The sequence below is a fragment of the Leuciscus leuciscus genome (genome assembly GCF_965113295.1).
Source record: "Leuciscus leuciscus genome assembly, chromosome: 15".
In the NCBI taxonomy this organism is placed as follows: domain Eukaryota; kingdom Metazoa; phylum Chordata; class Actinopteri; order Cypriniformes; family Leuciscidae; genus Leuciscus; species Leuciscus leuciscus.
The window spans coordinates 24,146,118-24,163,260 of NC_138739.1; the positions used below are offsets into that span (position 1 = coordinate 24,146,118).

At 37.5% G+C, this 17,143-nt stretch overlaps 2 protein-coding genes across 2 annotated transcripts; one reads left to right on the top strand and one right to left on the bottom strand.

The window, feature by feature from the left end:
* Positions 1 to 2,573: 2,573 nt before the first annotated feature.
* On the bottom strand, positions 2,574 to 7,245 carry cnot9 (CCR4-NOT transcription complex subunit 9). Its single transcript, XM_082137762.1, has 8 exons — positions 7,071 to 7,245; positions 6,320 to 6,502; positions 4,932 to 5,047; positions 4,730 to 4,839; positions 4,536 to 4,645; positions 4,300 to 4,398; positions 3,993 to 4,084; positions 2,574 to 3,089 (listed from the first exon to the last, which is right to left on the bottom strand). Exons 1-8 carry the CDS (start codon positions 7,086 to 7,088, stop codon positions 2,921 to 2,923), a joined length of 897 nt encoding a protein of 298 aa, XP_081993888.1. The 5' UTR covers positions 7,089 to 7,245; the 3' UTR covers positions 2,574 to 2,920.
* Positions 7,246 to 8,042: 797 nt separating this feature from the next.
* ftcd (formimidoyltransferase cyclodeaminase) lies at positions 8,043 to 16,858 on the top strand. The gene is made up of 14 exons (XM_082138043.1): positions 8,043 to 8,192; positions 10,474 to 10,657; positions 10,733 to 10,861; positions 10,959 to 11,047; positions 12,234 to 12,413; positions 12,566 to 12,703; positions 12,806 to 12,937; positions 13,010 to 13,071; positions 13,165 to 13,294; positions 14,187 to 14,348; positions 14,526 to 14,569; positions 15,019 to 15,157; positions 15,316 to 15,411; positions 15,582 to 16,858. Exons 1-14 carry the CDS (start codon positions 8,139 to 8,141, stop codon positions 15,663 to 15,665), a joined length of 1,623 nt encoding a protein of 540 aa, XP_081994169.1. The 5' UTR covers positions 8,043 to 8,138; the 3' UTR covers positions 15,666 to 16,858.
* The last annotated feature ends 285 nt before the right edge of the window (positions 16,859 to 17,143 follow it).

The window sequence follows — 17,143 nt, forward strand, 5'->3', positions numbered from 1 at the left end:
ACTAGCCCCACTTCAAGTGGGACTCGAACTGGCGTCTCAGCGTCTCAGGCATGAGAGGAAGGTGCGCCAATAAGGACACTAAAGACCACACTGTCTAGCATCAGTCGCTAGTGCGCATCTTGAGGCCAGGGGAGTGAGGTTTACCTGCACAGCTCTCTGTAGCTGGCCTCCGTTACACTCACCCCCCCGAAACCTGTACAGCTCTTACTAGCTGGCTTCCACTACACTAGGAGAATACTTGCCTGCCCAAGTTAAAAGTACAAATCCTGATGTATAAGGTATTATGGCTGGATACTAGCACATTACTCTGTGGTTGCTGCAAAAGTACTTTTTTTTAATGCGTGTTTTAACATGTTGCTAAGTGTTGCTATGAGGTTTCTAGCCATTTTCTTCTTGGACCAAGTCATAAGAGCCACAATGTGAGGGTGTTGTAGCTATGCTGTTGATAAGATGTTCTAAGTTGTTTTAACAAGTTGCTATGTGGTTTCTAGGGTGCTATGCTTCTGTTTGCTTTGATTCGGCTTACTAAGCCGAATCAAAACAGCCACAATGCTACGTTGTTTCTGTTCAGCTAGGAAGGTATTCTGAATGGTTTTTAGCATGTTGCTATTTAGTTGCAACTAAATAGTGTCCTGGGGTCTATACCATGAAGCCAGTTTTGGTAGCTAGCCAGGTATGTTTCAGTTTAGTTTGTGCCAACCCTGTGGTTTTAGACACCATGAAAGTGGTTTGGCTTTTAGCAGTGTTCAGTGGCTTTTACCTGCGCTAGTTAAAAGTAGGCTACAAAACAGTATGAGAAATAGTAATAGTGACACTAGCCTAAGTAAACAGCACCAAAATTAAACCCAAATGACCGATTTGGGTTTGGACAGATTGGTCAGTAGGAACTATTACCATATTACATTGTGCAGTAACTTTATAAAAAGCGTTCCCTCTAAGAGTTATGAAGGAGCATTACTTCAGTAATCACAAATGATCAAAAAAGCAACCAAATGTTCATAAAATATTCAAATGCCTTCATGGCATGTTGACAGCCGTATATCGGACCGCGCCGTCCAGAAACATGCGTATCAGAGAGTTTAACGCGTGTTTGTAGAGCACAGCTCAAGAGTCTATTGTCTACGCTTGACTTCCCTCACTGGGGCCCTTTTAACGGAGCCCCCAGATCATCGGATCAAGTTACTTAAGTAGGCATTCAACATTTAACAACTCCGTTAAACTGTGTTTAGACAGAAAGAGGAAAGGGGAACGAGAGCGGAAAAAGCTTTTTAGGCCAATTTAGGCCATTTTAGACCAAACATGTCGAATTCGAAATAAATACGTTTGGAATACTTTATTCCTATCAAGGGGTCTCGCCGGTCGAGTTCGGTTGTACTTGGCTTCATCTCCTATTCGGAATACTACTTCTCTGTCCCTTCCTCTTGTGTCTGTTCATGAATAAAACAACTGAGCTCAATGTCTGAGCTCAGCTTACACACACAGCGCTGGCATCTTTAAAAGGGGGTCCCTGCCTACTGGCTATATCATCGAGCCAAAGGCTGGAGTGCTTCCAGACTCCTGTACGAACACACACACACACACACACACGGTCGAACACTTTCCATCACAGACATCCCCTCCATGAAACTCTCACCTTGGGTTTAACGGCGTATCAGTTCGTTCATTACACAAAGGTGATTAGCAACTAAACTCAACTGACTGTTCGGTTGATATGACACTTGTAAATGCATGGGATTTTATTTCACTGTTTATGGAAAATGGCTCATATGCATTTCTGCATGGTGAAAAATGGAATAAAACTGAACTGGTAAACAGTACTTTTATAATAAAAATTGTTAACCGCCAGTTTTACAAAAAAACAAAAAAAAACAACTTTATTTGAAAACAAATGGCCATTATTTTATTACTGCTCCAGGGGTGCGTTTCCCGAAAGCATCGTTAGCCAACTATGGTCGCAAGTTCCCTCGTTACCAATAGAGTTCAATGGACATTGCGATGAACTTGCGACCATGGTTGGCCAACGATGCTTTCGGGAAACGCACCCCAGAGCAGGTTTTTGCAATGCCACTAATGGCCAGCAGGTGGCAGCCAGTGATGCAAGTAATCTTTTTTTGATACAAGTAATCAAGATGTGACGCAAACACTTTACTGCGCTTTTTGAAAAAAACAGTATGAAACAGTAATACATTTTTTAAACTGTAGTATGCTTAATTTTTGTCCCATTACGTCATTAATTCAGCGAGTGCCATCAAGTGATCTCAGGGGGAAACATTTTTAAAATGATAATAGTATATTACTGTGTATATATATCAAATGATGAGTGTAAAATGCAATATCCGCTCAACTTTTCCAAAAGTCAGTCTAACCCGTTTTATGACGTGTTTGGCTAAACGACTTTTCCAAAAGTACAACTTATTGAACAAATTATATTTCTATACGCTCATCCTCAGTTTCATTCGCGTAATTTTCAAAAAGTTCTTTAATGAAAATGTACTATTAGGAAAAATATCCTAATTCATCCTCAAGACCGGAAAAGCAGCACAGCGGATGGCAATTTCACTTGACATTTACGATGACATGAGACTGTTTATTTAACAGCATTCAAAATTACAAACACGTTTTCTTTTTTTGTGATGACAAATACAGACAATACAGTCTTTCAATTCCTCTCGATTCTGTCAAAAAGGCATAGAGGAAAAAGAAAAGAAAAAACAACAACCTAATAATGGATGAGACTGACTCTTCCTCAGTCCAGCAGAGTCCAAAGTCAATTTGAATATCTCGAAAAACAAACCGTAAATGCTGAGCACCGTTTCTGATCATCTTGGCATAAAAAATATTAAGTGCCCTTGTATGTAAGAACAGTCTGATGTGTGTAAGGTGAGGTGCTGGCCGTCCTGGAGGGTTTTGGATGAGTGTGTTACTGAGGTGGTAAAGGGATGCCGCGGGGGTCCGTGACCTGCCCTTCCTGTAGGTTTTTGACGAGCTGTGAGAGCCAGCGTTTGGTGGTGGAGTCGTCCTTTAGCACTTGAGCAAACGTGGTGTCCTTCAGCTGGTCCGGCAGACACTGACGCAGAGCTTCTCTCGCCCTGAGAAAGAGGAAATACAGCGTTTTAGAAAGTCAAGTACACTGTAAAAAATGATATGATCAATAAGTTATGACAACATATGTGTTTACATTGCTTTAATTGCAAGCAGTCTTCAACTTTTTTATGTTATACAAGATTTAACTCGTTTTTAAGTCAGTTTAATGTAATTTAAGTTGAAATTACTTTAACATCCAAGTTGATTGTATTTAATTTAGCACAGAAACGTTTTTTTACAGTGTAATATATATATATATATATATATATATATATATAATAATTAAAATACATTTAAATTAAATCAAAATATCAAATAATGTTTTCAATTATAAAAAATTAAATATATATAAGAATATAAAACGTATTTTCTAAATATACATTATAAATTGAATTGTATTTTATCTGTTGTATGCCATTTTTATTTATTTTTTGGTTTAAAATGTATTTGGTTTAAATTTGGTTAGAAAAGTTGTTTTTTTTATCTACACTATCGTTCAGAAGTTTAGGGTTGGTAAGATTTGTTAAATATTTTTGCAAGTCTCTTCTGCTCACCAAGGCTAAATGTATTTGATAAAAAATACAGTAAAAACAGTAATATTGTGAAATATTATTACAATGTAAAATAATTTGATTTGTTTTTAATGTAATTTATTCCTGTGATGCAAAGCTGAATTTTCAGCATCATTACGTCAGTCTTCAATGTCACATGATCCTCCAGAAATCATTCTAATATTAGTGTATTTAACCAGGTTTTTATATTTCACATTGTATTAATTGCAAACATCAAATGATTAAGCAGCACAAATGGGCTCCTAAATCTTCAACATTTCCAAACTGCAATGTTTGTGCACCTCCTACAGGCTAAAATATGAGCAAGGAACTAGAAAATCTGCGAAAAAGAAATACCTGGAGTTGTCAGAGAGTCGTAAATAACATCGCACAACATGTTTCAGTAGTCGAGCCGAAGGCTCCTTAGACAACTGAAGAACCATCTTCCCCTGCAAGACAAAAAGCACAAAAAACCCACACATAATCCTTAAACTTAAACAGCATTTAAATGAGCCAATCACAATCCAGAACTGCAAATAGCCAGCGAATCAGAGACATTCTGCCCACAGAGTCCAACATGTTTAACTTTCAGTCTGATTGACATAAGTAACAGAAGCTAATCAAGCATAATAATAATTCTGAACAATACAAATAAGTTACTCACCAGAATCATGGCAACATGCGAAAAGCGTTCGTAGGTCTGACAGATATACGCAAGACCCGTGTCATCCAAGAGGATCTTCTGCAGTATAAACGTGGCCACCTGAGAGAGAGAAACAGACGCTTATGTGGTTTAAACACCTGCAAAACACATTAGGATTTACCCTAATATAAGTTAAAAATTTGCCAAAATAATATATATATGCGAGAAGAAATTTGGTGATGTTTTTGTAACCGAACCGTTTTCGAAAGCTCGCTGCCGGACTCCATGATGCGCAGACAGAGAGGAATGATTTCTGTGGTCAACAGGAAGTTGATCACCTCCTGCTCGTCTGTTTTCACCAGCGCTCCTATAAAACAACCACATGTCATTGCACTCTTATTTACTAAAGACGTTGTTGGATTTGTTTTCCTGCATTAGCCGGTTTCCTTACCGATAACACCCAGACTTGTGAGTCGCAGGTATTCGAAGGGTCGAGTTTTACTGACCGTGTGCAGGAAGGGATACAGAAACAGAGGGATGTGAGCTGCCAGGAAAGCAGAGCTGAGGATGAAAAAAAAATTTTTTATAAAAAAGAGTCAGTGTGGCACAGGATTAAAGAGTGTCATATCTGGTGTATACAGGAAGTGAGTTACCGTGTCTCTACGTGAGAGGCCACACACTGCAGCAGTGCTAAAGCGTTACACACTCGGTTAGACTGATGTGCGGTCAGTGTAGGGGGATTTATGGATGGGTAGATGTTCACAATTTCCTGTAAAAAAATTACACCATAACCTGGTAATATCTCTTCTATCTAACACATAACTGTTTGAACCTTTATTATGAAATCTAACCTTTACTGTTATTATCATTTATTTTATCCATATATCATTTTCTAATGTTTGGATTAGTATTTTTAATTCCTGAAAGATTACTTTCAAATTATTTTACTGTCAAATATCAGAATTTCCATTCAAACCATTATATTTATAAACCAAATTTATAACCTGAAAAAAAAATCAATCAAATCAATTCAAATGCAGTTACAAGTCACTTTATATATATGAACATTTTAAAATCATTTTTAAAAATTGTATTTCTTTAATAACTAAATGTATCAATTGCAAAAATGTCCATTACTTCATTCATTCATCAATTCCCCCCCTGCAAAATGACAAATTACTTATAGATAAATATTATTAAATGTTCATATTATTGCTTTTGTCCCCTTTAATATCTGAATATTTTAAAGATTTTACTGAAATGTCATTGATTTTCATCCAAAATATTTATAAATGTATCAATCAAAATAAACATCAATAAAAATGCTGTTACAAATCACCTTATATAATAATCTTTTTTCTTTTTGAATTACACAGGTGTATCCTTCCCTCACGTCCTAAGGGAGTTGGTGCCAAGACGTGAGGAAAGGACGCGAGGGAAGGAAACGAGGATGCACAAATTAAAAAAAAGAGAAGCACTCTCAGTGCAGCACTATATGGGAATTTTCCTTGCCCTCCCCTTCCCCAGCACCACCTGCCTAGATCTGATAGGCGGTTCTCACAGAAAAGCCTCTGTCCTCTCGGACAGCGTGCGATCCCGAGTTCGTATTGCTTGCCACTGTCGCCTCTGGCTTGCTTAGTTGGGGACACTTAATATTCAACAATATTATTGATCTGACTGTACTGACGCTGCTGTATGAGAACTCAGCTAATCTGGACGATTACATCATTTTATGCAGAACTGATTTATAGATGAAATGAACCATTTTAATAATTGATGATCTTTACAACAAAACTGAATCAACACTGAACAACCACCAAAATGCATAATTTTCCTGTTATCACTGTAAAGATGCTTTGAAACAATCTGAGCTGCGTTTCCCAAAAGCATTGTAAGCCTTGATTGTGAAGTCCACTGTCTGCCACCAATGTTCTCTATGGTCAATTTTCCTCATGATGCTTTTAGGGAAACGCAGCCCAGTATTGTATGAAGCGCTATGACTTTGACTAGTTGAACTCAGCATTAAGTGATTGACAGGCACCTGTAGGAGAGCCGCTATAGTCCCGCAGGAGTGCCAGAGCATCGGGGCCAGATCCGTCACGGACTCCCTCTTCTTGCTGAGCTCCAGCAGGGCGTTCTCACGCGTCTCAGGACTGGAGAGCTCATTGATCCACTGATAGATCTTCTCACGGTCCACCTGCGCCAGACCCGCCGTGGTTACAGTCTACGGGACAGACACAAATCACACAGCTTACTTCAAACTAAAACAAGAGAAATCCAAGCAAATGATGTATATTAGTAATTCAAAACCAACTTTTAATAGGCTGATTCCCATTCCCATTTTTATTACTGGAAATGTATTTATACTCTTTTCTGCTCACTTTCTATTTCTTATTATTGCTTGTTTATGCTTTTACGTTCCTTATAATTATACTGCAATAAACTTATAGGCCTATAAAATTATATGAATTACAGATTTGATATCTTTAAATGTTTAATATTCCTTATCTAATCCTTAAGCCCACATTCATAACTAACTAATGCCAACACATGTTTACAAACAGCACAGGACACATGTGGAGAAACTCGATAGACTCAATTCCTTACGCTATACGCACGCGAATAACTATATAGAGTCACACTGCGCAGGATATATACGCATATTCTAATATAAAGCAACATATATGCTTTAATATATCACCATAGTAACCGACTGCATTAGCTTTAGCCGTTAGCTCTCTCAGGCCCCGGCATAAACAAGCGTAAAACACCCAAAACCGTTAAAAACTCACCGCTCCTGTAGCCAACATCCTCCCTACCACTTTATTGTGATCTCCAGAGTAAAATTGAGCGGTAGTTTTTAAAACAACGAGAAATAGACCGGGTTTACATTAGCAAATGAGCTAATAAAAAAAACAACCGCCTTCCGCTGGTGTTTCTTCTTGCACGGTTCTCTTCCGGTTGGCGTTTCTTCTTCTGCGCGAGTAGTTGGCGGGTAATGACGAATCCAGTGTTCATTGCTGCCCCCATGCTGCCTCTGTTAATAAAATGTATTGTTATTTTTATATAGAATTAATAATAATATGATAAATTATAATCATTATAACATATTATTGCAATATATTATTATAAGTATTAAAATAATAATATATAATAAGCATAAGGACAATAATAATAATAATAATTTGAATCTGCCTTGAAAAGCATCCTGAAAATTAATATTGCTGAATTTCACTCATTCTGTTTGCATTCCATAAGCAACTGTTTTCTGTTTTTTGTGAACTTTACACTTCTCATTCTTGCATAATGTCAGTGTTGCTTTGAGGGTATTTTTGTGCCATCCAAAAACATGGGGAGGGGTAAAGTTGTCCTCGTCCAACTCTTGGACCCCTTTCTGGATCATTCATTAACCAGACATCACAGCCTGTTTTTTGTTTAGTTTTTCTTTTTGTTTTTTTTGATGTGATGCAACTCTTTTGGTGCTTTTCATGAGTCATTTATTAAACTGTCTGCCTTATCAAGTCTTAGGCTATGTTTTTTGCTATTGCTACACTGAAAGACCAAATGTCATTAAACAACCATAAACCCAGCCGTAGCCAGAAACTGTTTTAAAAATTACAATGTTTAATGACCTTTTGGGAGGTTTTCCCAAAGTCTGAACAATGTTTGATGGGAAACCCTCCCCAAAAGTGGTTATCTGTGAAGATAGAAGAATCATTGCCAAATGACCTAAATCCAGTCCACAGGACAGGTTAATTATTCAAAAGATATGTTTGCCGACGCTTATATGTTCCACTTTGGGGAACCAGGGTAGACAGTAGACAAGTGGGTGAGAGGAAAGTTAGTGTTTTCTTGCAGTCATGGCTAAATTGGTGGAATGTGTACCCAATTTCTCAGAGGGGCGGAACAAGGAGGTAAGGCATGACTAACTGGATTAATTAAAAAGGTTATTTGGTAGTGATAACCAAAATTATCAGGTTCTTCCGTCGATGTTGACTGAACACTGTACTAAAATACTCTGACAGAGTTTATTCAACGAAGCCGCAATCAAAAACATTCAGTCACTCCTGCTGTAGTCCGATTCCCGAACGAAATGATTCACATATGAGCCGGTTCTAGTCCGACTACCGAACGAACGACTCTAATTTGGTTGTTTTAGTGCATTAAAAACATACACCGAGTCAAATCAGTGAGTCGTTTCTTTTTATAATTTACAGCACGACCAGTGTAGTCCGATTCCTGAATGTATGACCACTAGCGGCGCCAGGATTTTGATTGTAGGTGGGCCTCCAGAAAACTGGATGGGCCAGTTAAAATAAGGGAAAAAAAAAAAAAAAAAAACGGGTTCCCCTTCATCTCCGTTTCAGCGCTTTTCTGGGCAATGAGGACAGCGACTCAGTAGCCTAACAGTTACCTGAATTTAATGCGTAATTAGCATAGGTAAAAAAAAGAAAAGAAAACTTAAACAGGAATTTTTTGTTGCTTTTTTAATACAATTACAATTTAATTTAATTTAATTTATTGTTTAGTAAAATTATAGGCCTATTATTTTTAGTTTATTAACAGCAACAACAGCTGTAAAGATGAAGTTGACGATCGCCATATCTCCGTAGTGAACGCGCCTATAGAGAGAAATGCACATCATGGATTACATCTCTGATTATGTAGCCTATTTCTTTTCGTTTTAAATTGTTAAAAAGACATTTCAAGCTTTCTTAAGATATATTTTATGTCTGTAAGGCCTACGCTGAGTTTCGTTAAGTTAGGATGAGAATGAGATGCGCTCCAGTTCACAAGCGGACGCCTCCATGATTAGGCCTATATCGTCTGCTATATTTGCTTCTTGGTTCCAGGCAATTGGTTGATAATTGTTTTTATTAAAATTAAGGTACAATTTATACAAAACGAAATTCACTTAAAAAAAGTCTTTCTACAAAACAAAACTTAATTAAGTGGTCAAAATCATGTCTGACCCACGCCATGTCTCTCGATGGAAAACGTACAAATTCTACGAGGTGGCTAATTGGTACGAATTCATACGACCTCACTCGTACGAATTCGTACGATTTTTGCAAAATCGTACATATTTTACGAATTGCCCAATTCGTATGAATTCATACGAATGACCTATCCCTGACCCCGCCCCTAAACCTACCCATCACGTGGGTTTAGATAAATGTACAAATTCGTACGAGTGAGGTCTTACGAATTCGTACGATTTAGCCATCTTTTTATCATTCGTACGAATTCGTACGAATTGGTCGTGAGATAGTGTTGGCGCATCTCTTACTCGTGCGGTTCACTTTTCATAATCAACATAGATGAAAAAATAACATTATAATATTTTAACAAATATGAAACTAAATGAGCTTATTTATTGGCTACAACACGTATAGTAGACCTACAGACTCTCTATTTGTACAAATTGCTGCACATTCATTTTATTCTGAATTTTGCACACATAAGTTGAAAGTCATTTGTTTGTGCATAGCAAAACATATCTGCAACATTTATCAAGTTCACTGATAATTATGCGTGCATTTATTAATTATTATCTTAATGAATAATGAAACAAGGACGAAGCATGTAAACTGCGTTGTTTGTTTAGAATGGAATGGATCGCAAATAGATCCGAACGAAGAAACGTACAAAACCATAGTAGAAAATGGGTGGGCCCAGACCTAAAATGTGTGGGCCCAGGCCCACCCGGGCCCAATGGTAGCGCCGCGGCTGTGTATGACTCTTAATGAATGGTTCTTAGTGAATCAAACCGTGCAACCGCTGTCCGATTTTCAAACAAATCACTCTGACGAATCGGTTATATAGTTTGCAGCATGGTCAATCGATTCTTGAACGAATTATAACTAAGTAATTGAATCAAAAACAAATATCGCGACCTTTGTAACCTTATTATAGAACTAATGACTCCAATGAGTTGGTTCTTTTTAGTGAATCATTCACTTATAGTTTAATGCAACTCTAAGAGTAGAGTCATTACCTGGTTGTTTATGACAAATACACATTAAGTGTTTTTGTTTCGTTTCTTTGTTTAGTAGCCTACACAAAATAAATAATGTTTAAATGTTGTTGTTGTTTTTTCCATTTTCCATTAGACCATACATACAGTAATACATTAATGTACAGGGTTTTTTAGCATTACATGACAATATTTTGGCCAATATATATAATATCCAGGTCATTGATGCCATAGCTGATGCCATCTCCGCCACGGAGGGCTGCAGCTTGCTGGACGTCGATCCAGGGTCTTCGACGAACAGGACTGTGTACACTTTTGTGGGCCCACCCGAGGCTGCAATCGAGGGGGCGCTGAACGCTGCCCGTGTTGCGTTTAAACTCATAGACATGACCAAACACTCAGGTACAGCTGTGGAGGCAGTAGCTGATATACTGTAAAGTCATCATACATCACAGTAAAAATGATGTTTTTGAACAGGTGAACACCCTCGGATGGGTGCGATGGACGTGTGTCCCTTCATACCGGTGCAGAACATCACCATGGAGGAGTGCGTACAGTGTGCCAATAAATTTGGCCAGAGATTGTCAGACATGCTACATGTGCCAGGTGGGTTTGTATGGGCCAAGGTCATGGTGTCTATTGCCTGAACTATTTGAGAATCACTTCAGTCCCGTCCTCTATTCTTCTTGTCTTTGTCTTGTAGTCTATCTCTACGGAGAGGCGGCTAGAAAAGAAAGCAGAAGGTCACTTCCCTCCGTCCGTGCAGGAGAATACGAGGCATTACCGGAGAAGGTAAGAACTCGTCTAGACCTCAATTCTCTGACCTCTCATTTCTGAGATCTCATATGATGTCATATCTGTGACCTTACTTCTTTAAGATTGATGAAACGGGAGTTGCGATAGTCTTTTCTTCCCTGTTGTGACATATATCCGCGTGAAACAGCATCTCGAACAAGGAAAAAATGTAGGGCGGGACTTGATTTTGTCCTACGGGAATTCATTGGATCATTGGATTGTAGTGGTTTGCTATTGGTCGATCTCAGGTGAGTGACAGGTTGCCCCGCCCTCGTGCCAGTAAACGTCATCAGAGAAGATGCTGCAAGAGGGAGAAGTTATTTTGATTAAAGATTACGGAGCCACATGAGTTAAAAAAAAGAATGTGCACAGATAAATCATTTACCCTGAAATCAAAGAACGAAGTGATGTAATTTTGAACAGCATCAGGCTAAAACGAGGCTCATTTGGAGTTTGTTTTGGGAGTTTTGAAACAGTTTGCCAAAGCAAACTTTCCGGAAATGTTTGCTCCAGTTACATTTTCAAGCTACCATTGGTCCGTGGCGATGACATCGGTAGTTGTGGCTCTGGGGCTCTTCTTTTTACCTCTAAAGGCCCCGATATTCTCATGGCGAAGTTCTTTTTCATTCTTCACTTAGGGGTAAAAAGAAATTAGAAATAAGCAAGCAGCGGTATACTGTTTGTGAACATCCTGACGCCGCCCACACCGCTGAGAGCAGCGTTTAGATGAATATGTAAATATGTGCTTCGCACTTTGCTCTCAATAACAAAATAAACACAACAGAAATGACAGCAGAGAGAAACCAACAGTTAAGAAAGCATCCGATCATAGCAAACAAAAGGAATGATCCAGAGAAAATGTACACTCCAAGTAGGCGGAGCCACAGAGCCATACCCACCTATTACGTAACCGCCACTGACCAATGGTAGTTCGAAGGTGTTAACCAGCAGGAGAAAACTCCCAAAACGAACTTCGATTGGGCTTATTTTGTTCAAGATGACTTCACACCAGTTTGTGACTGAAAACTGAAGTATACTTTGACCTTTAGACCTCAATTATGTGACCTCATACCTGTGGCCTAATTTCTGAGAAACGGCACGGTTTTACATGCCAAGTATATACCTTAAGATAAAATAAATGTACCTTATTTTCTTGCCCTTTTGTGCTTTGTCCCCCATGCAGTTGAAAAAGAGCGAATGGACCCCTGAATATGGCCCTGCCACCTTTGTCCCCTCTTGGGGCGCCACAGTCACCGGCGCCCGAAAGTTTCTCGTCGCCTACAATGTGAACCTTCTGAGCACAAAGGAACAGGCTCACAGAATCGCACTGGATATTAGAGAACAGGGCCGGAGCAAAGATCAAGTATGTCTTAGTCTGACGTCACTGTATTGGTCTCGGTTTTCAGTGTGCGTCAAATCTAGAACTTGAGAATCTGACTTAATTATATCTATCACTTCCTTGAGGTTTGTATTATGTTCTTCTTCCTTCTTTTTTGTGAATGCTTCTGCTTGCAGCCCGGGCTTCTCAAAAAGGTTCAGGGAATGGGATGGTACCTGGAAGAGGCCAACTTGGCTCAGGTGTCCACTAACATCCTGGACTTTGAGTTGACGCCCATGCACATGGTGTATGAGGAGATCTGTAGAGATGCCAAGGTGAATTGCTTTCAGTCATTCAAATCTCAATTGGAAACAGAATCAGAATAATTTGAAATTGCATGAATCAGAATTGGATTTATATTCTTTTTATCTGTATAGGATTTGAACCTGCCAGTGGTGGGGTCTCAGATAGTGGGTCTGATTCCTCTGAAGGCCATGCTGGACTGTGCAGACTTCTATATCCAGAGAGAAAAGCTGTTCGTTGTGGAAGAGGAGCACAAAATCCGACTGGTGGGTTAAAATCAACACGGTCAAACGTTAAACACGGTAGCAAATCAATCTCTCATTATTTTCCTCCCTCAGGTTATCAGCAAACTAGGACTCGACTCTTTGGGGTCATTTGTTCCAAAGGAGAGAATCATTGAGTAAGTCGCAAAGTATGTTAGTGGAATAACAATGATTTGCCATCTCGGAAACTAACAGAAACACTGTATCTAATTGGTTCACGCTGAGTTTAGGTATATGGTACAGGACAATCAGGGCGATGGGCGGCTTGCGTCTCTGTCTCTGCAGAAGTTTGTCCAAAGCGTTGGGGCCAGAACAGCGGCTCCTGGTGGAGGGTCAGTTTCTGCTGCAATCGCTGCTATGGTAATCATCATTTTATATATGTATATGTTTATGTATATATATATATATATATATATGTGTGTGTGTGTGTATATATATATATATATATATATATATATATATGTGTGTGTGTATATATGTATATATATATATATATATATATATATATATATATATATAATTTTTTATTTAAATGTAATAATAAATGTTATTTATTATTTATATATAATATTATATATATATATAATATTTGTAGAATATCAAATATTTATTAGATACATATATACATTATAAAATACATATTTTATATTTACATTATTTTTTAAACATAATTTTATAATATATATTATAAAATTATAAAATAATTATAATTATAATTTATAAGCAATTTTATAAATATATTAAATATAAAATGTCACTGTAATGACTGTAAATATGTATTATCTTTACATTTTACACACACAAACATATATATATAACATTTTATATTTAATATTTATTCCGTTAATTTTATTACAATTATTATAATTTGCATATACATTTGAAATAAATGTAAAATTTATATTTATAATTTACATATTATAAATATACATTTATATTTAAATGTATTATCATTTTTATATACTTTATTACATACTTGTTTTGACTATTGCTGTCAAATCGATTAATCATGATTAATCGCATCTAAAATAAAAGTAAAATAAAAATGTGTATATACATTATTATATTTATATATATTATATTTATATGTCTGTGTGTGTGTATATACTGTATACACACACATATATATATATATATGTAAAAAAAATACATATATATACACACAAATAAGAAATAAACTTTTATGCTAGGTGTGATTAATCATGATTAATCGATTTGACTGCACTAATAAATGCATGTATCTCATTGTAAGGGTGCAGCTCTGGGCTGCATGGTCGGTCAGATGACATACGGTAAGAGGCAGTTTGAGTCTTTGGATGCGGAGATGAGGAAACTTATCCCTCCGTTTCATGAAGCCATGAACGACTTATTGTTAAAAGTGGACGCTGATTCAACGGCCTTCAACAGCTACATGGTACATAACCAAACACAAATAACATTCAATGACTTTAAAAAGAATATTAAATGTATGAATGAATTTGCCATTTTAAATACACCACTTTTGTAACATCAGACCATCGAAACTGCTGTAAAATATATACAGTAGAATCTAGATGACAATAACAGGGTATAATTATTTATTTTGTTACAGGCTGCCCTGAAATTACCCAAAGGCACAGCAGATGAAATCAAACGGTGCGGTTTATCGCCTTTGTGATGTTTAACCAGGCAAAACAGAGCTTCTCATCCATCAAACTAGAGACCAAACATGTCATTGGACAATTAAGGAACATTCTGTATCCTGATAAACCAGTTTAATTGTTTGGTTGATGTAAAAACATGTCAGGAATCACAAAAAGAAACAAGAAAGCCTAGCAAAGACTTGACAATTATATTTACAGAGGAGAGCCTGACTGATAAAACTAATATTACACAACCATTCAACCTGCGTTTATCTACCAAAGTAAACTTCTTCCTTTGCGGAAATGTAGTTACAGAATGCAAATTACAACAGCATTGGCAAAAAACACTTATAAACATGGCACAGTAGCTACAACAACGTTTCAAATGGATCAGACCCCTAATGTGGCTACGATTATTTCAAATGAGTAATGAATACTGAATATTGTTCATGGATTGTACAGGAGGGAGGAAGCCATGCAGGAGGGTCTGAAGGCGGCGGTGGTCGTCCCTCTGTCCCTGGCTGAAAGAATAAACACACTGTGGCCCGTTCTCAAAGAGATGGTGAAATACGGAAACATGGCATGTAAATCAGACATTCAGGTGAATTATTAAGTAAAAGACTCAAAATAAAAAAATAAAAACAAAGCAAACTTTGCACTAACAGTAAAAGTCTTGACTTAACAAAAATGGCATGACTTTCAAGGTTAAAAAAGCTGACATCAGTATTTATTTCAATGCGTGATTCCTGTCATGTGCAGGTAGCGGCTAAAGCTTTGGAAACGGCAGTGTATGGAGCATATTACAACGTCATTATAAACCTGAAGGACATCACGGATGCTTCATTCAGGGCTGCTGTGAGTATCTGGAAACATTCAAAAACTATTTAGGTCAAGGTTTTCCCCGCATTTAATAACCCACAAACTATGTGATACGAAACTTGTTTTGAGGAACCCATAAATGTCAAAAAGCCAATTGCCATTGTTCCTGGTGATCATGAACACTTTTGTGGTTTGTTGATTTTTAGACTGAAGCGAAAGTGTCTGTGCTGTTAAAGAACGCCAGAGAAAATGCCAATGTTGCACTGCAGATGGCTGACCAGAGGAAATGATGTACGGATGGCACAGACAGCAACTCACTACAGATCAAATAAAGACTCTAAACTAGACACACTTCTAAACTCTTTATCTTAAACATTTTTTTTTCTGCTGTAAAACTCTACTTCATTACTCTAAATGCTTTTCCCATTTCTTTATACTCACTATACAAACATGAATGATAACTAAAAATCGTGCAGCTTGTTAAGGATATATTTGTTATTACTTTCTTAAAGGGATGGTTCGGAGTAAAATCAACCTGGGGTCCTTTGCACCATGACTTCGAGCCAAACAAACCCCAGAAGCCTTTTTTCCCTTGGTTGAACATTATTAAAGTTAGAGCTTATTTAGATATAGCAGCCGGATGGCTTAGTGCAGGCGCTAATGGATCCTATGATGTATCTCTTAAATTACCCCACTAATAATGCCCAGAATGGTACCAAACTTCTACAGTAGTACAAATAGGTTCTGTGCTCATAAAACAAGGCATTGGAAAGTTTGTTAGTACATCAGGAGTTTATTTAAATAACACTTGCCTGACGGCTCATGCTACTACATCCCTTTAAGGAACTGGATTCACAATTTTACCATGCTGTACCATAAAGGTTACGTGATTTCACTAAGTGATCAACATCTTTGTTGATCCTGGAACAACATTCCAATCAACCAATCAGATTTGAGGGACAAGTTTACAATTGATATCATGTTTAGGCTTATAATCAGGGTTTGGCGCTTCTACATAAGTGTTATTCATCTATCACTTCCCTCTGATTTTAAAGATAAGTTATGGGTAGGGTTAGGTTTTAGTGTAGGGATATGGTTAATAGGACTACATTTTCAGGCAGAAATGTTGTTCTGGGATTAACAAAATATGCTGATCCAGGAAAATTATGGTTACCAGACCATAAAATGGGCCAGAGTTACAGAGATTGATGTTGGGTTGACTCAAGCAAACAGTCAGAACATAGCAAACACCTCTCAACACCCTGGCAACCACATACCTTAGCATAATTGCAGCTAGTTTTGCACTGACAAACACCCCTCATATTTTCATTAGACAACATAAAACCTTCTTGCCACTTCCAAGTAATTAATTTAAAGCTAGTAACAATGTAAGCAATGTGATAATTGCAATGTAAAAAGTTCTAAAACTTTTTAGGTATGAAAAAGAGCCTGTTTAAATTACATGATTAAACATTTAAATGAGTGTTTGTGCAGTGCAGAGTTTGTGAGTTTGGTTTGTGCAGTCATATTTTGAATTAGCAGACCCACCCGGCATCTGAACCCAAAGCAGCATCATTCTTGAAAAAACTTGATAATCCACCAGCGGGTGGTGCTGTGACTGACCCACCAAAGGCCACCCTCAGTATCCCACTCACTCTGCTATCAGCTGTTGTTATTTATGCATCTAATAAAGCTGCACTGCTGGACAAAGAGAGACATCTGTATCGGCAAATGTTACAGAACAGCTGTAGCAATAATTTCCTCAGTC

Excerpts from the sequence above, each read along its gene's own strand:
- cnot9 (XM_082137762.1), bottom strand. Across the intron at positions 5,048-6,319 it reads CTATAGCGGCTCTCCTACAG|GAAATTGTGAACATCTACCC; the intron begins GTGCCTGTCAAT and ends ATTTTTTTACAG. Across the intron at positions 4,085-4,299 it reads CGCATGTTGCCATGATTCTG|GGGAAGATGGTTCTTCAGTT; the intron begins GTGAGTAACTTA and ends TTTGTCTTGCAG.
- ftcd (XM_082138043.1), top strand. The coding sequence starts at position 8,139 with ATGGCTAAATTGGTGGAATGTGTACCCAATTTCTCAGAGGGGCGGAAC. Across the intron at positions 14,349-14,525 it reads CGGCCTTCAACAGCTACATG|GCTGCCCTGAAATTACCCAA; the intron begins GTACATAACCAA and ends ATTTTGTTACAG. Across the intron at positions 14,570-15,018 it reads ACAGCAGATGAAATCAAACG|GAGGGAGGAAGCCATGCAGG; the intron begins GTGCGGTTTATC and ends TGGATTGTACAG.